The sequence below is a fragment of the Pristiophorus japonicus genome, chromosome 9, assembly GCF_044704955.1.
Source record: "Pristiophorus japonicus isolate sPriJap1 chromosome 9, sPriJap1.hap1, whole genome shotgun sequence".
Classification (NCBI taxonomy): domain Eukaryota; kingdom Metazoa; phylum Chordata; class Chondrichthyes; family Pristiophoridae; genus Pristiophorus; species Pristiophorus japonicus.
The window spans coordinates 107,606,547-107,625,983 of NC_091985.1; the positions used below are offsets into that span (position 1 = coordinate 107,606,547).

General features: G+C 43.6%; 2 protein-coding genes across 4 annotated transcripts in view; one reads left to right on the forward strand and one right to left on the reverse strand.

Annotated features, from left to right (window-relative positions):
* The window catches only part of tfb1m (transcription factor B1, mitochondrial), a 54,078-nt gene that overhangs the window by 3,401 nt on the left and 31,240 nt on the right, over positions 1-19,437 (reverse strand). For all 3 annotated transcript variants that reach the window (XM_070889675.1, XM_070889674.1, XM_070889676.1), the window contains one exon: positions 13,546-13,665. In XM_070889675.1, coding sequence (XP_070745776.1) covers positions 13,546-13,665 — 120 coding nt within the window. The remainder of the gene's footprint in view (positions 1-13,545; positions 13,666-19,437) is intronic.
* Positions 877-1,770, forward strand: LOC139272655 (claudin-20-like). Its single transcript, XM_070888732.1, has 2 exons — positions 877-933; positions 1,063-1,770. Exon 2 carries the CDS (start codon positions 1,108-1,110, stop codon positions 1,768-1,770), a length of 663 nt encoding a protein of 220 aa, XP_070744833.1. The 5' UTR covers positions 877-933; positions 1,063-1,107.

Consider the following 19,437-nt stretch of genomic DNA (forward strand, 5'->3'; position numbering starts at 1 on the left):
TTTAAAAGCAACTATTAGGGTGGTGGAAACAGATTAATCAAGCAGTGCAAATCCTAACCACTTGTTGCATTAAAAAGTCTTTCCTCATTTCGCCTCTGGTTATCAACCCTTCAGACATTGGAAACTGTTTACTCTATCTAAACCCTTAATGATTTTAAACACCGATCAAATCTTGTCTTAGCCTTCTCTGCTCTAAGCAGAACAACTCCAACTTCTCCAGTCTATCCATGTAACTGTAATCCCTCAACCCTGGAACTATTATAGTAAATCTCTTCTGTACCCTCCCCAAAGCCTTCACGTCCTTTCTAAAGTGTGGTGCTCAGAATAGGATACAATACTCCAGCTAGGGCCGAATAGTGGTCCTACCTATCCAAGTTGCTACGGTTGGTATTTTCAATTAAAGTAGCTTGAACAAATTGCTCATCTCCACTCGCCTACAGCCTGCATCCATTTTACAAACAGTGCATAATTGTGATAGATGAAACTAGCTCCTTACTTAACATCCACCTGACTCAGATACAGGGATAAAGGCAGGCAAGCTTGTGGTTCCCTTTGTATTTAAACAATTAAAAAAGACATAAAATAAATGACAAAAATCCCATGTGGGAAAAATATAAAAAATACAGCTCTTACACTAATCAAATAATCTCAATGCTGCATTATAAATAGCCAATCACAGGCAGCATGTCAGACTTGAAAAAATATTCAGTTTATGAATTGAAGTTTGTGTAACACTGCATAAATTTGTATTTTCAAAAGCAGGCAGCCCTGTTGCTAAGGAAAAACTGATGTCACATGAATTGATCTATTCGCACTAATTTGTAAATTCTCTTTGTTCTGTAGGTAGCTGGGCTGAGAAGGAGCTTTACCAGTGCAGGATTACTGAATTTAGTTCTCAACCATTCATTGCAGTTTTGGATACAATTTCTATAGGTAAGATTCTTCATTTTGATTTCTATAAACTGCAATTATTTTTTTCATTTAACTGACATTTTATAACAACTATTATTCCCTTAAGCAGAGCTGAGAACAAGCCCGATTAATTCCATTCCATTAATACAGAATTGAACTGGAATCTCCAGACACACAAGGTGTCAGAAGATAATAATGGCTTCAGCAGGGCTGCAGATTTTTGCGCTTTCTTTGTCTATGTTTGCTTTCCTAGGAGCAATTGCAACCACCGGGCTACCAAACTGGAAGGTAAATACTTTTGCAGAATCAAATATAATCTCTACAACGACGCACATGCAAGGTCTCTGGATGGACTGCACGTGGTATAGTACAGGGCTCTTCAGCTGCAAGTTTAACTTCTCCATCTTAGCCCAGCCTGTGTACATTCAAGCCTCCCAAGCGATGATGGTTCTGTCATGTATTACATCAATGCTGGGAATCAGCATTTCCCTGCCTGGTATGAAGTGCACAAGATGGGGAGGAGATCGACACACACAACGTTGTGCAGCCATCACAGGAGGGGTCTGTTTCATTACTGCAGGCATAATGTGTTTGGTTCCATTGTGCTGGTTCACAGCTGAGCTAATAAACCACTACTTCAAACCATCTGTCTCAGAAGAAAACAGATATGAAATAGGAGGAGCAATATATGTTGGATGTATTTCTTCAGGGTTCTCATTTATCGCAGGTGCAATTTTCTGCACATCCTGCAACAGGGAGCCAGAGAGAGAAAACATTCAACTTTCAAATAGACAGCACTACCCTGCACCCCAGTCGTCAGGACCCAAGACAGACTATTCCCTGCAAGATTATGTGTAAAGACCGATTATACACCGGTAGGTATGTCAAGAATATTCTTAATCTTAGTTTCTGTGGACATTTCTTCTGTTGTCACAAAAGTAATGTCTGTTGTGCAGAGATGAGGACTAGTTTGAAAAGTTAATTGGACTATTGGCAATAATTGTAATAAATGTTCAACTGTCTAAATTCAAATGAAAATCTTTCAATAGTTTTCAAAAATTGGAGTACTACTTTAAAAGCATTGTTTTTGATGATGTAAGTTTCTACAAAAGGAATTTCAGAGGCACAAAAGAGAAGCAGTGCATACATGTGTTCAGGTGATATTTGGATAAAAACATAAAACATTTGTCTCCAAGAATGTGTAAAATATGAGTTGGGGGGGTTAAAACAAGATATTGTAAAACTAGCTTAATTTTGTTAGTGAATTCAAAATCATATGGCTGCCAATAGAATAAAATAGAACATGCCCAATACTTTTAATCAAAGTGGATGGCCTCTTGCACCGAAACTTGGTGTACTCTATACAGTTCTGGTCGCCATATAATAAAAAGGATATAGCAGCACAGGAGAGGTGCAAAAATGATTTACAAGGATACCAGAAATGCGAGGTTATACCCATCAGGAAAGGATGAACAGGTTGGGTCTCTCTTTTCTCTAATAGAGGTAGGTCCTTAAAATTATGAAAGGTTTTAATAGAGTAGACAGAGTGCCACTTACAGGGAAGAGGGAAACTAGAGGCCATCAATGTAAGATAGTCACCAAGAAATCAAATACAGATTTCAGAAGAAACTTCTTTAGCCAGAGAGTGGTGTCAATGTGGAAGGATAGGAGGAGGCTCAAGTAGAGCATAAAGCCAGCATGGACTGGTTGGGCTGAATGGCCTGTTTCTGTGCTGTCTCTTATGTAATTCTATATAAAAACGGGAAACACTAAGTTATGGGAGCCTGTCAAGTATTTTAAAAAGAATCAATGATGCATATTCATCAGTCGTGTGTTCTATGATAATTAGTGAACATTCAGGTTATATAACCGCAACAGGTAATTTTATTGAAATGAACTTTGGAGCTAGTTGCGAAACAGAAGGTGACAGAAAACTTAAGATAAACCCGCAGCATAGTATTTTAACACTTCATAATTCTCAACAGAATATAACACCCGCACCGCCAGAGAAAAAAATGGAGATAGATACAATAGAGCTCGAAGGCCGAGCAAAACAAGTACCAGGGCAGAAATTAAATATCACAGCCTGCCTTCCCCTGTCAATGCAATCTCATTCTACTTCCTTCCCTCACTGTTCAGTAACAAAGCCAGCTCCTGGACTGCCCACTTTATTATTCATTCTCAACACAACTGCCTTTGCTTTTCAGTCCCTGCTTTTAACTGCCATGGTTACAGAATTTCCTTAGCAGGATCCACCTCTACGCATCAGACTGAGGAGCTATCATCTAATTGCCTTCAGTGTTGCTGTGACCATTGATGGCGCGCAGCTGCCATTTTCCATTCAAGACCATTTAGGCTCATTTCAGGCTACAGACATTCACAATGAATTACAAAAAACTGCATCTGGATAACCTCATTTCAGTGCTCTGCCTTGCTTCACTGCCCCTCCACCCACCGACCTGAAGCAGAAGAGATTAAACCTGGACCCAGCAATACCAAGAGGGAAAGTGGTATGTAAAAGTCCCAATGGTTCTGGTTGATATCATTTCCCCTCCCTGCAATGTTACCAAGAGCCCCGCTCATTTGGTCACTCAACAATTTGTTATTGTTTATGTAGTGATCTCGCCCAGCATGCAACTGCAGGTTTGCGTGCCCCCACCACCACAAATATGGTTGTGGCCTCTCTTACAAGCGAATGCAATTTGTAGCTTAAAAAAATATATGTTCTGCTTAACCTCACAGGGCCATTTATTCACAGAGCCAAGCTTACAGTAACTATCCAATTACTGAGATTTTATTTCAAAAGTAGTCTCAAGACATATACTTTAAACAGTTGGGATGCTACAAAGTAACCTCATAATGGGCCCAAGTTTCAGCTCGAGTTGCTCCTTTTTTTTGGAGCAACTAGTTTAGTATGGAGTATCTTGAGCAATCGGCATTTAGTTTGTTCCAGTTCTAGTTAATTAGAATAGTTTTGTTTTAGTACAGTTTTTTTTCCAAAAGGGGGCATTACCAACCACTTACGCCTGTTTTGTAAGTTTAGGCAGCGAAAAGTAACTCCAAACTAACTTAGAACGGAGTAAGTGTCAATTTTTGTACGCTCAGAAAAACCTTGCCTGCACTTTATAAATTAGGCGCAGGTAGCAAGAGATGGGGGGGGGGGGGGGGGGGGGTTGGGGAGGAAGTTAGGGGATTTTACAAAGCATTAAACACTTCACTTCTAACCATAAAGATGCATAGAAACCATCAAGACTTAATGTTCATTTGTTATTTAAAAATGATGTAATAAAAATTAGAAGTCCTACCTTGCCGACTGGAGCACGCACCAGAATTGGCGTATTTTGTACCTAGATGCCTATTAATTTAGGTCTTTATTAATTTGGTGCTTCCAGATTGCAAGATTCCACTTTTAGAATTCCAACCAGTCCAGAATAAAAGCAGGGTGTTTTTCCTCCCAGTCTAGGCATGCTCCCCGCGGATGCGCAGGTCGGTCTTGAAGTGTCATCTCCTTACTTTGCCGAAATATGTGGTTATCAGAGAATGTTCAAAGACGTGGATCCCAGTCCAGCTTAGAGTCATCAATATCAGGCGGGTCACAACATCTGAGCTTTTCAGTCACAAGTCCGTATCAGCCACTTACCTGGAGTGTTTTCTCACAGCCAGAACATAGTCTTGTTAAATGGGGCAAGCTGGGTCTGTCAACAGGAGTTGTGTGCGAGTTTTCTGCCCTGTTACTGATCTTTGGTCACTGTTAAAGCATCCGTGGCCGACGCACCCACCTTCTGAATGGAGCACAGACTGACTCCGAACATGGGCTTGTGTAACTCCCGACCACAGCAAGTGAGTGGGCTCTCCCTCCAACTTACTTCCCATCGGGTGATTTGTCAGTCAGTCTGTCAATGAAACCAATGATTTCCCTCCCAGACATCTCAGGCAGACGTTGCTTTCTGGGCTCCCAGTTAATCGGATCATCCCAGCGATAATCGGTGTGTGTATTTCTAGGAAGCCCGAGTCACGATAACTATTTAAGCACATCTTCAATGCCTGGGGAACCCATTCGGCCAGGGCTAGGGGCGGCGTGCTTCGGACCCCTCCCACGCAGCGTCACAGAGATTCGGGCTGCGAGGAGCTACTGCGCATGTGCAGAGGCCCCGGCCCTGTTTTCAGCACTGGGACCTTGCTCCGCCCCCCCTCACTGTGCTGCATTACGCCGAGGCCGAAGATGTCCTGAGGAGCTCAGAGAATCACAAAGTAAGTTTTCGACGCCCTTTTTATTCTAGAAAGTCGGCACACCTCACGGAGATGCGCCGTTTTTACAGGGGGCAAAAACTTGGGCTCATTAATGCAGTCTTACTCTTCATTTCTGTGGATTTATTTAATAAAACAGGTTTTAAAAGGGTGTAAAGCAATACAATTGGTTTAAATGAGGTTTGCTCAAACACATCAGCTGCAAAAAGTTACTTTAAAATTACCAATGTTTGAGTGTGTGGGCATTGAATAAGAAATACCCAGTGGACCACCAAACTCTCAACAATAGTAAAATATTTCTGTCTTCAGAAAGAAGCATGGAATACAAACAGAAAAATGACAGAGCAAGCAATTAGCTGGTCCCGCAAACCTATCCCATGCAGTCACATTGCAATTAAACATCATAACTCCCACCCACCATGCACATAGAGGCAAAACAATTTTTTTTAAAACCCTCAGCTGGTTTATGGGAGGATTACTCTGGACTCTGAAAGCGATCAAAATTAATTCCAGGAGACCAAGGTCACCCAGCATCCCATTCACCTTTGGTAGAGTGATATTAGCCCCCTCTCAGAAACTCTACCGGTTTGCAGTGAATTCACAATCCATGCACAGACTGGAAACTTGTTCCAGTGATCAATTACCAACTGCGAAAAGAAGAATCTCGCCATCTAACCTAGTTCTTTGCTTACATTTCTTATACCTGTGTTCTCCCTAACCTGTAGAATACAGCATTTATCAATCTAGTCCCTTCATTATTTTAAATACGTCAATCAAGTCTACACTTTTCAAAGACTACAATCTGTAAGCCTATTGTCAGCTGTGTCTTACTGGTAGCACTCGAACCCACAACCTTCTGACTCTGAGGTGAAAGTCCCAATCGAGGGACTTAAGCAGAAAAATCTAGGCTCGCAGTGCTGCACTGTGGGTAGTGCCGTCTTTCATTATCACATTGCTGTTTGTGGGAGCTTGCTGTGTGCAAATTGGCTGCCATGTTTCCTATTACAACAATGACTACACTCAAAGTACTTCATTGGCTGTAAAGCGCTTTGAGATGTCCGGTGTTGTGAAAGGCTCTATATAAATGTAAGTCTTTCTTATTGTGATAACTAAGGGCTTTTAAACTAGGGAACATTCTAGTGGCCATCATCTGAATCTTTTCCAGGGTCTCAACAACCCCCACCATATGAGGGGACAAAAACTGGGCATTGTTCTGAGGCCAAATATGGTCTTATATAAAAGGACATCATGGTGCTCGTTTTATATTGGATCATCCTAACAATACATTCCACTAATCTATTAGCCTTTACTGAGCGCGAGACTTGTGCATTATAACACCTAGGTCACTTTCACACTCAACAGACTTTAGTTTGGAACTTTGCACGGAAATATGCGTTCTACCCATGTGCATTCTGCACTTTTCTATATTGAACGAGCCCATCTAGATCTAATTGTCATTTTTTTTCTCATCCAAGGTTATAATATGCAAATTAGCAGACAGTTCCCCCAACATTTTCAGCCAGATCATTAATATAGTGAAAAGCAATAGTCTTAACATCAAGCCTGTGGGACTCCATAAGTAACCAGTTTCCATTCAGAACCACTGTCATTAATAACCCTCTGCTGATAAGAATTCAACTAACTTTTATCCATCCCAGGATTGTCCCTCCAATTTCACAGGACAATGGGCTCAATTTTCCCCAAAGCTTTTTTTTGGCGTACTTGAAGAGTTACGCCCGTTTTTTTGGGGCCCAAGTACACCAAAAATGTTTTTCTAAGTTTCCCCGTTGGATTTCTTCATTTTGGCGTGGCCTAACCTGTCCTTTAGTTTTGGGGGTGGAGCCTTGATCTGCGCCAAAAAGATCAGCTCCCATGGTAACAGGGACACAATGTGAGCTGAGGCTGCAAATGAAACATACAGCCAGCTCCCAACACATTAAAATACAGTTCATCAATTTAAAAACACATTAAATACATTGCATCAACTTACCTCCAATTATTAAAGCCGGTCCCGCTCCCCATCCCTAGCCCAGGCCGAGTGGTCTCCCAGTCTGCTCCCTGCCCCTAGCCGAGTGGTCTCCCGCTACGCTCCCCCGCCCCGGCCGAGTGGCTTCCTGGTCCGTTCCCTCGCTCCTAGCCCAGGCAGAGTGGCCTCCTGGTCCACTTTCCTGCCCCCTAGCCCAAGCCGAAGGGTTTGCCAATGCGCTCTCTTGCCCCCTATCCCAAGCCGAAGAGCTTGCCAGTCCGCTCCTCTGCCCCTAGTCCAAGCCAACTAGCCTCCCGGTCTGCTCCCCCTCCTCTATCCCAGGCCGAATGGCCTCCTCCCGCCTGGTCCTGCACTTAACTACACCCGAAAGGCTTCCCCTTCATCCCCTCTCCCCTCCCCTTACCTTTCCTGCTGCTGCTGTCTGGGCATCTGCTGCACTTACCTGCGCCGATTTCTTTAACTCTTCGGAAGGTTTTTCTGCAGAGGCCACATACGCTGGCCTAAGCAGAACTGGGGTAACTCTCAGCTGGCCAAAATTGGCACGGGTGGCAGGTTACGCCTCCTTTGGCTGAAAAAAAACTTACCTAAAAAAATCATAACTGAGTTACGCTGGTGCAAATTGATCGGGGAAACTTTAAAAAAAAACTTAGGCCAAAAAAAGCGGGGAAAATTGAGCCCGCTATCTTATAAAGTAGCCAACTGTGTAGCATCTTGTCAAAAGCTTTTTGAAAATCCAAGTATATGATATCAATTGTGCAACCTACATTCACCAACCCAGTAAAATCCTCATTTCAACCAGGTTGGAGAGACATGACCTTTTCCAGAAACCAGGTTGAAAGTCTATTAACCCTTTGTCCAGGGTAGTCATACAGAATATTGCTAATGATTCCTTCTAGCAACTATTTTTCCTGTTCATAAGGAAAGATCTGAAGTTAGTTAGATTAGTGAGAATTGATAACTGTTACTCTGTACATTCATTTGCCACCTGTAAAATAAAACAGCTTAACAATTTGTATCTGACCACCTCTAACGCGGGTGTTATAAACCACCTACTGTAAGATATGATTGGTATGTGCAAAAGATACAATATCCAGTTGAGATCACAAGCAGGTACTATTGCTATACCCCACATTGCATCGTATGATTAGATATTGGGCAGTGGGGACTGCCTACGTAAGTAACCAGCACCGCTGAACCTGCGCGATCATCCAAGACTGATGCAAAATTTGTAACATAGGGAGAGACTTGAGATATTGAGACTATTTCCACTGAAGCAGAGACGGCTAAGAGTATTTATAAAGGATTTTAATATCGGGAAGGATTTTTATAGAGTGAATAGGAAAAGATTATTTCCTAGGAGAAACTATAGTAACTCAGGCTGTACTCTGAGAATCACAAGTGTACCTCCCTCCTTCAAATCCAGAACAGCCATTGGCAGATCTAACAGAACACCCATTCTGTGCTTAAATCTGTGGTTGGCAGCAAAAATGCTGTTGCTGAAAACATGTACTGAAAGATTGTACAAAATATAAATGCAATAGCTATAATGCACCAAGTTCAGTTTGACAATTCAAAAGTAACAGAGTACAAATTATGTAACTTATCTTAAAGCAGTGGAGTATTGCTATGGATTTAAATGTCATAGGGAATGAGGAGCTGCAGAGAATTAGTCATTGGCACTCATTACCATTAATTTAAATAATTTGGGTGAATGTAAATGAGGCCAGCACACATACACAGCCAGCCTCCAGAAGTTGACAAACTTCTCCTGCAGAGTTGGAAGCTGAGCATCCAGTGTTCTTGGACATACTGACCTAATTCTGTCGGGCTCCAGCCAAGCCCCACTCTCCAAGTATGACATTGGGGAATCAGCCCCCTCGAGTAGCTACTTCACATCTATTTTTACTCAAGCAGGGCAAGTACGGCTGATCTACACTGGTCACTCATTATCCGTACATCATACTGCTCATTCCTCAATGCTTCCAAGGAGCATAAAAGGGAGAGGGACATTAACAGCAAAACTGTTGAAGTGTTGGCAGGGTTTGAAGCAGAAGGTTCTTGGTCCCCTTCCTGCTCCTTCTTCGAGCATACTGTGGCACACTAGGGGAGAACCAGAAGACTGGTAAGCATGGATTGCTGAACAGACCCATTTGGTCTTCAGTACAAGAAGCAACAAGTGAGTTTCATTACATATTTTGCTAACAAGTTATTCTGGTGCAGCAGCACGAGAGTAAACAGAAGATCGTAGAATAGACTTAACTCATAAATGAGCAATAGTTGCATGGGCGAGGTACTAGATGCACCATGATACCATATCCCAGCACCAGTGAGCAGCATCAGGAAAGGCAGGAAGGGAAAAAAGCACATCTACTTTACCAATCACAGTAGGATATAGGAAGACACATATGATACCACATAAAAGTTCAATGCTATAAACATTCCAAAAAATGTACAGTATTACCATGAAGCCAATATAATAAAGAAATAAATTGAACACACCAAACAATTACTCCATCTAAAAAACAAACTTAGTTGGCCTGAGGAGAAAATTGGAAAACACTTCAACTTGATCAATCAGAGGAACTATGGGCCCAAGTTTCGAGCCGTGCCTAGAACGGCGCAGTCCCGACCTGGACGCCCGTTTTTCGCGCCACAAAGTGCACCTAAAAAAAACCCTCCAGATTCTCCAGCGTCCCTGCAGGTCCTCTGGCCCTCGGCACAGCGCAGCAGGAGCTGTAGGGGCCGGAGCCAGGTCCCTGCGCTAAAAACAGTGCCGGGACCTCTGCACATGCGCGCTGCGTGAATAAGGCTCCTCCCACGGCCAGCTCCTGCTTCCTCACGACCCAACTCGACTCCCGCTTCCCGTCTCCGGACCGGACCCGACCTCCCTCTCCCTCCCTCCCCCTGACCCCCCTCTCCCTCCCTCCCCCCGACCCGAACTGAACCGACCTCCCTCCCACCACCCCCCCCGACCCAACCCAACGCCACCTACCTGTAAATCTGGTGCTGGGGATGGGCCCTGCCCGAAGTCTCGGGCCCGGCCCGTTCAGCCTCCCTTCCCCCTTCTCCTTCCCCCCCCCAATCTCCTTCCCCCCCCCCCCCCAATCTCCTTTCTCCCCCTTCTCCTTCTGCTCCCCCCCACGCTGTCAGAAACACCGACAGAGAATGAGAGACACACAGACAAACAGAGAGATAGACACACTGACAGAGACACACTGAGGGGGGCATCCTAGCACGCTGTTGGAGGGCTCCCGGTGCTGCAGTCGGTAAGTAGAAAATGTTTTATTTATTGATTTAAAAAAAAAAAAATTATTTCTTCTTAATTTTTTTTGATTGATGTATTTATCATTTATTATTGATGATGGCTCTTTATTTGTAAAACTGAAGTGTTTAATGTTTGTAAACTTCCCTTTAAACACCCCCCCCCACCATTCCCGACGCCTGATTTGTAACCTAAGCCTGATTTTCTAAAGTGTAGACAAGGTTTTTTCGAGTGTTCAAAAATCTTCACTTACTCCATTCTAAGTTAGTTTGGATTAAGTTTTCACTGCCGAAACTTTGAAAACAGGCGTAAGTGGCTGGACACGCCCCCTTTTTGAAAAAAAAATTCTGTTCCAAAGTGAAACTGTTCTAACTGACTAGAACTGGAGCAAACTAAATGACGAGAATTCCGATTTCTAAGATACTCCATTCTACACCAGTTGCTCCTAAAAATCAGGAGCAAATCATGTGGAAACTTGGGGCCATTGTGCTCAGACTGCAGTGTAGAAGTCTGATTTTTTTTTTAATACAATAAAAGTAATTTGGAAAGTATTTCATAATTTTCTTGCAAATATACTGTATTTCTATGCCCACACTCCCCTCCCCTACACCTTAAATTTGCTACCATATATTTTGCTATTTTTGAAATCATTTCATTCCCCTTTAAGACCCCCTTCCTTAAGCAAAGAAGAAAGCACCTTGCTCCCATGATTTTTTCAAATTCTGCCCTGGAATGAGCTACCAAGAGGCACATGACTCACCCTCTAGGCTTTCCTCCATCGGTGGGAACACGCTTAATTTTCCTTAACTGATGAGGAATGTTGCATGATTAAATTGTGGAGAATCAGTGCATATTCACTCATCCTTGAAGGTGGCAGGGCAAGTTGATAAGGCAGTTAAGAAACATATGGAATGCTTGGCTTTGTAAATAGGGGCATTGAATGCAAAAACAAGTCAGTCTCACTAAACCTTTACAAATCACTGGTTAGGCCTCAACTGGAGTATTGCGTACAATTCTGGCACCACATTTTAGGAAGGATGCTAAGGCCTTGGTGAGGGTACGGAGGTTTACCAGGATGATATCAAGGATGAGGGACTTCAGTTATAGAAGCATAGAAAATAGGTGCAGGAGTAGGCCCTTCGAGCCTGCACCAACATTCAATAAGATCATGGCTGATCATCACCTCAGTACACCTTCCCTGCTTTCTCTCCATACCTCTTGATCCCTTTAGTCATAAGAGCCATATCTAACTCCCTCTTGAATATATCCAATGAACTGGCATCAACAACTCTCTGCGGCAGAGAATTCCACAGGTTAACAACTCTCTGAAGAAGTTTCTCCACATTTATCCACATTATACTGCATCTGCCATGCATTTGCCCACTCACCTCACCTGTCCAAGTCACCCTGCAGCATCCTCCTCGCAGCTCACATCGCCGCCCAGCTTAGTGTCATCTGCAAACTTGTAAATATTACACTCAATTCCTTCATCTAAATCATTGATGTATATTGTAAATAGCTGGGATCCCAGCACTGAACCCTGCAGCACCCCACTAGTCACTGCCTGCCATTCTGAAAAGGACCCGTTTATCCTGACTCTCTCCTTCCTGTCTGCCAACCAGTTCTCTATCCACGTCAATACATTACCCCCAATACCATGTGCTTTAATTTTGCACACCAATCTCTTGTGTGGGACCTTCTCAAAAGCCTCTTGAAAGTCCAAATACACCATGCGGAGAGATTGGTTAAGGGGAGACCTAATAGAGATGTACAAAATTATGAGGTGTTTTGATAGAGCAAGTAGAGCGAAACTGTTTCTTTGGGCAAGTGAATCAGTATAGAAAGATTTAAAGTAATTTTTAAAAGAACTATTGGGGAAATTATTTCAGAGGGTTGTGAGTATAATGTTGGAAAGTGTGAGGTCATGCACTTTGGCAAAGAGCAAGTTATTATTTAAATGGAGAAAGATTGCAAAGTGCTGCAGTACAGCAGGACCTGGGGGTACTTGTGCATGAAACACAAAAGGATAGTATGCAGGTACAGCAACTGATCAGGAAGGCCAATGGTATCTTGGCCTTTATTGCAAAGGGGATGGAGTATAAAAGCAGGGAAGTCTTGCTACAGCTAATATAAGGTTTTGGTGAGGTCACACCTGAAATACTGCGTGTAGTTTTGGTTTCCACATTTACGAAAGGATATACTTGCTTTGGAGGCAGTTCAGAGAAGGTTCACACGGTTGATTCCGGGGATGAGGGGGTTGACTTATGAGGAAAGGTTGAGTAGGTTGGGCCTCTACTCATTGGAATTCAGATGAATGAGGTGTGATCTTATCGAAACATATGAGATTATGAGGGGGCTTGTCAGGGTGGATGCAGAGAGAATGTTTCCACTGATGGGGGAGACTAGAACGAGAGGGCATGATCTTAGAATAAGGGGCTGCCCATTTAAAACTGAGATGAGGAGAAATTTTTTTAAGAGGGTTGTGGATTTGTGGAATTCACTGCCTCAGAGAGCTGTGGAAGCCGGGACATTGAATAAATTTAAGACAGAAATAGACAGTTTCTTAAACGATAAGGGGTTATACGGAACGGGCAGGGAAGTGGAGCTGAGTCCATGATCAGATCAGCCATGATCTTATTGAATGGCGGAGCAGGCTCGAGGGGCCGTATGGCCTACACCTGTTTCTATTTCTTATGTTCTTATGATCTGGAATGCACTATCCAAAAGGGTGGTGGAATCAGATTCCATAATAGCATTCAAAAGGCAATTGGACATGTATTTGAAGTGAAATAATTTGCAGGGTTATGGGAAAAAGCTGGGGTTGGGGCTAAATGGACAACGCTTTCAAAGAGCTGGCACAGGCATGACCGGCCGAATGGCCCCTTTCTGTGCTGTAAGGTTCTATTAAATCCACACCTGATTATAAAGATACTTTAAAATATAATCACCCATAATTCTGCTTTAGAAGTAGTCACAAGGGCAATTAATGGTGGCCTTGCCAGCGACACCCACATCCCGTGAATGAATAATAATAAAAAAACAATTGCCATATTTATCTATTTCAACAAAACAAGATGTGCACTTCTGAATCCCACCTCGGACTCTTTATTGGAAACTTTAGTCAAAAATATCTTACCTTCGGTTTTGGAACACAAGCTCTGCCTGGAATAGTAAAGCAGCTCTTTACATTACACAAGTACTGAGCCATTACAGACAATCTGCTTCTTTGCCTACTGCCAGTACTTGCTGTGAGACGCTGTAAAAGAAACATGTAATTTCAAAATCTGATGTGCATATATTTAAAAATAACTGTTGTTTTGTACAGTCTGTTTACATAAACAGATAGTGAGTTTATGAAAACACACAATATTCACTGAATCATTTCCCTTAGTCACACAGCTTTCAGTTAACTAATACCAGATGCTGGCTGCAGTTATTCCTTTCTTCCAAAAGCTCAAATAAATCACTAAGGCAAATAGTATATACACAAGAAATAAGAGTAGGCCATTTGGTGCCTCGAGCCTGCTCCGCCATTCAATATCATGGCTGATCTGATCTTGGCCTCAACTCTACTTTCCTGCCCTATCCCCAAAACTATTGACTCTCCTCATAGTTCAAAATCTGTATCTCCACCTTCAATATATTCAATGCTCCAGCCTCCTCAGCTCTCTAGGGTAGAGAATTCCAAAGATTGATGACCCTCAGAAGAAATTCCTCTTCATCGGTTTTAAATGGGTGACCCCTTATTCTGAACCTATGCTCCCAATTCTAGATTCCCCCACGAGGGGAAACATCCTCTCTGCATTTACCCTGTCAAGCTCCCTCATAATCTTATAAGTTTCAATATCATCTCTCATTCTTCTAAACTCCAATGAGTATAGGCCCAACCTTTCTTCATAAGACAACCCCTTCATCTCAGGAATCAATTTAGTGAACCTTCTCTGAACTGCCTCCAATGCAAGTATAACCCTCCTTAAATAAGGAGACCAAAACTGTACCCAGTTGGAGGTCATGCCCACTGTTTACAGCAGCTTCATCTTTGGTTTGTGCTGAATTGGAAAATATGCCTCCCGGGTGCTAGGGCAAGGGACTTTTGGAAAAGATTACGGAAGGGGAGGGACATGGACAGCAGCTGGTCTCACCAATACCCTGTACCGTTGTAGCAAGGCTTCCCTACTTGCAATGAAGGCCAACATTCTCATTTGCCTTCCTAATTACTTGCTGTACCTGCATACTAACTTTTTGTGTTTCATGCACAAGTACCCCCAGATCCCTCTGCACCGCAGCATTTTGTAGTCTCCCTGACTGTTTGTTTGATACAAGTGTAATTGTCTACCTCCTGCTCAACCAGGAGAATTTATATCTTACAATTTTCAGATAAAGATGTGCCATCAGCATGATAAACCACCTTCCTAATCTCCTAAACCCATTTTGCTGGACTTCAGGCCGTTCGTTTTGTATACTGTTGACATGCAGGTTGACCAGCAGCTGTCCATGTTCCTCCCCTTCTTTAATCTTTTCTAAATGTCCCTTGCCCTAGCACCCGGGAGGCAACAAAGCATCCAGAACTTTATAGACATATCAACTGATTATGTGCCTGATTAAAGCAGGTTTAAAAGTATGCAGTAAAAAATCAATTTCAACATTTAATGATATAACTGAATTCAGAATATTTTCTAATTCAGCACAAACCAAAGTTGAAGCTGCTGTATACCTCCAACTGCTGTGGCTTTTTAAATGTTTTAACTGCTGCCCATACAGTTGATTCTCGCCCGTGTTGATTTGCACCTGGCTCACAAACGAGAGTTGGCCATTCTTGAATCTTTTTTGGTCTTGGAAAATTTCTTCTCTGAGGGTCGTAAATCTGTGGAATTCTCTGCCCCAGAGAGCTGTGGAAGCTGGGTCACTGAATATATTTAAGGCGGAGATAGACAGATTTTTGAGCGAAAGGGAGTGAAGGGTCATGGGGAGTAGGCAGGGAAGTAGAGCTGAGCCCAAGATCAGATCAGCCATGGCGGAGCAGGCTCGAGGGGCCAAATGGTCTACTGCTGCTCCTATTTCTTATGTTCTTAATTCAAGCTACTTCCCAATGCTCTTTACTCAGGCTCATCACAAATGTCAGCTTCCTGTGGACTGAAACCTGACTTTGTGCGTGAAGTGAAGAGCATAGTGTGCATGGCGAACAATGAACCCTTATACCATAGAGGTGCATGGAGTCGGCATCAGAAATAGCTCGTCTTTCCTGATCTCTCCGATAGACTGAAAAAATAAAAGTGTTCAGTAATGATAAAATTGATTCTGTATGTATAAGTGTTGAGATTATACAGAAAGACAGTTTTGAAAGATTCAAAATGATAGCTCAGACTTCCAGCATGTTGATTGTATATTGTTAATTGGAAAGCCATTAACCTAGTCAAGGGGTGGCACCAGTCCTCCAGACAGACATGTGTGTGAGGAGAGCCAATAAGGAACTGCCCTGGAACCAAGGTGCAATCCTGAGGCTTCCGGAGAAACAATGGCATTGAGAGGTATAAAAACTCAAGCCACAGTTTGCTCTCTCTCTTTTCTTAAGCACATGGCAAAGCAGGACCTTCCTCTACAGACCAAGAAGCAGGTCGTGTGCTTTGCCAGAGGGAAGTAAAGTACACAGTTTTTATTGTAACCTCATTGTATCTGTTGTAACTAAGTTGATCCGTAGGATAGCTGACGACTGCTGATAGATGTGTATGTGTGTGTTTAATAAACTATTCCAAATTGTTTTAAAAGAATTAGTCTTGCTGTCAACTTAATGCCAGAGATTTAGAGATCTTACACCAACACACTATGCCACTCAGGCTAAAATTACTCATGTCACTACCACAAGCCTCTCAATCAGGCTTCAGCCCTATTCCAGAGATTTGAGCACATAATCTAGGCTAAATACTAAGGGAGTGCTACATTGTCAGCAGTACTGTCTTTCAGATGAGACATTGAAACAAGGTCCTGTCTGATCTCTCAGGTAGATGGAAAGGATTTCATGCCACTATTCGAAGAAGAGCAGTGGAGCTCTCCAGGTGTCCTGTCCAACATTATCCCGAAATGTCTCAAACAGATCTGGTCATTTATTTTATTGCTGATTTTGGGATCTTGCTCTGCGTATATTGTAACTCCTCTCTACATTACAGCAGTGAAGTGCTTTGGGAAAGGAGCTATATAAATGCAAATTAATCATTTTTTCTTGTGTTCATTAAAAGAAATGTATAAAGAAGCCAATACATAAACAAGTCATTATACTCAGAGTTCTTCCTTGATACAGTAATCTGTATACTTGTTTGAACTCAACAAGAAACTTGGGCCGGGAGTTTGCTCACCATGTTGGTGGCGGGTCTTGACCCCGCTGCTGGCTCCATTCGGCTGTCTGGAATGATTCTGTTGATGGGGCTTGTTAAGCCTGCCCACTAAGAGGCACAATGGACACCGCGCGACAAATCCAAGAAAAATGTAGGGAGCAGTATCAACTTCTGTACATGGCTTTCTTGACCTCACAAAAGACCTACAACTTTGCAAACCGCGACGGATTATGGAGCGCCCTTCTCAAATCCGGCTGTCCTCAAAAATTCATTACCATCCTCGGCCTGCTTCACGATGACATGCAAGCCATGATTCTAACCAATGGATCCACCACAGACCCAATACAAGTGCAGACCGGGGTCAAGCAAGGCGGTGTCATCACACCAGCGCTCCTCAATCTTCCTCGCTGCAATGCTTCATCTCGCTCTCAACAAGCTCCTCACTGGAGTGGAGCTAATCTACAGGACAAGTGGGAAATTGTTCAACCTCCGAACACCTCCAGTCCAGATCCAAGGTTACTCCAACCTCTGTCACTGAATTACAATCTGCAGATGACGCTTGCGTTTGTGCTCAGAATCCGAACTCCAAACCATCGTTGACACCTTCACTGTGCGAGAGTCTGGGCCTCACATTAAACATCAGTAAGACAAAGCTCCTCTACTAACCAACCCCCGCCACACAGTACTGCTCCCTCCCCGGTTATCAAGATCCACAATGAGACTTTGGACAATGTGGACCGCTTCTCATATCTTGGGAGCCTACTATCAGCAAGGGCAGATATCAATGACGATGTCCAACACCGCCTTCAGTGTGCCAGTGCAGCCTTCGGACGCTTGGGGTAGAAATACCCGCCCTCCTATATGCTTCAGAGACATGGACCATATATAGCAGGCACCTCAAAGCACTAGAGAAGTACCACCAACACTGTCTCTGCAAAAATCCTGCAAATTCATTGGCAGGATAGGCGCACCAACGTCAGTGTTCTCTCAGGCCAACATCCCCATGGAGGCATTGACCACGCTCGACCAGCACCGGTGGGTGGGCCACATTGTCCGCATGCCTGATGCTAGACTCCCGAAACAAGCGCTCTACTCTGAGCTATGTCACGGCAGGCGAGTCCCAAGAGGGCTGAGAAAAAGCCTCCTTGAAAAAAATGCAACATCCCCACAGACTCTTGGGAATCCTTGGCCCAAGACCACTCAAAGTGGAGGAGAAGCAGTCGAGAAGGCACAGAATACTTCGAGAGTCTCTTTGCTGGGAGTACGCGGAAGGATCATACGACAAATCAAGCATCCCATCCACCTCCAGCCACCGTCTGCCCCACCTGTGACATGAGATCCTGCATTGGTCTCATCAGTCACCTCAGAACTCATTTTAGTGTGGAAGCACGTCATCCTCGACTCCAGGAGACTGCTTAAGATGATGATGATTGAGGGCGTCACAGCACGCACACCTCTTCCCTTCCCCAAAAAATCTAGGCTGACACTCTAGTGCAATACTGAGGGAGCACGGCACCATCGGAGGTGCCGTCTTTCGGATGAGACATTAAAGCGAGGCGCCGTCTGCTCTCTCAGGTGGATGTACAAGATCCCATGGCACAATTTCGAAGAGGAGCAGGGGCATTATCCCTGGTGTCCTGGCCAATATTTATCCCTCAAATCAACATAACAAAAAAAAAGAGATTATCTGGTCATTATCACATTGCTGTTTGTGGGAGCTTGCTTGTGCGCAAATTAGTTGCCACGTTTCCCACAACAGCGACGGGGTTAGACAGGTTAGATGCAGGAAGAATGTTCCCAATGTTGGGGAAGTCCAGAACCAGGGGACACAGTCTAAGGATAAGGGGGAAGCCATTTAGGACCGAGATGAGGAGGAATTTCTTCACCCAGAGAGTGGTGAACCTGTGGAATTCTCTACCACAGAAAGTTGTTGAGGCCAATTCACTAAATATATTCAAAAAGGAGTTAGATGAAGTCCTTACTACTAGGGGAATCAAGGGGTATGGTGAGAAAGCAGGAATGGGGTACTGAAGTTGCATGTTCAGCCATGAACTCATTGAATGGCGGTGCAGGCTAGAAGGGCCGAATGGCCTACTCCTGCACCTATTTTCTATGTCTACACTCAAGTACTTAATTGGCTGTAAAGTGCTTTAAGGCATCCTGTTGCCATGAAAGGCACTATATAAATGCAAATCTTCCAATGAGAGGATACTGGATGGAGAGTGGAAAGCCTGCAGAATCTGTGATGGAAATGGACTGAGAAACAGCTTGTGGCTGAGGAAAGCGAAGATCTGTCAGGTGGGAGCTTTTACTGTACATTTGAAGCGGTCAAGTAATCAGCTGGAGTAATGGCTACTGAACTCCCGCCTCAGGTTGACAGCCATGGTCCCCAAACAGCGTGGTTCCTGTGGCCATGAAGTTAAAGAGAAAAGATAAGTTTAAAATAGCCTGTTAATTTGTCAACGAGGTGTTAGAGATTAATTAGGTCGCTTACTGCTGACTGTCAGGTCTGCTCTGCGCTGACAGACCTGGCGCGTGGCGGCTGGCTGGTTTAAAAAAAAACTTTCCCACCCGAACTGCCTGCCACCAATCGCACATGCTGACCCCCTGCAGAATTCCGGCCTTGGACTATCACTCGCATATAACTGTCAGGCAGCTTCCTCAAGTATAATAAAGTATAAAATGTGTTTTGCTTGCTC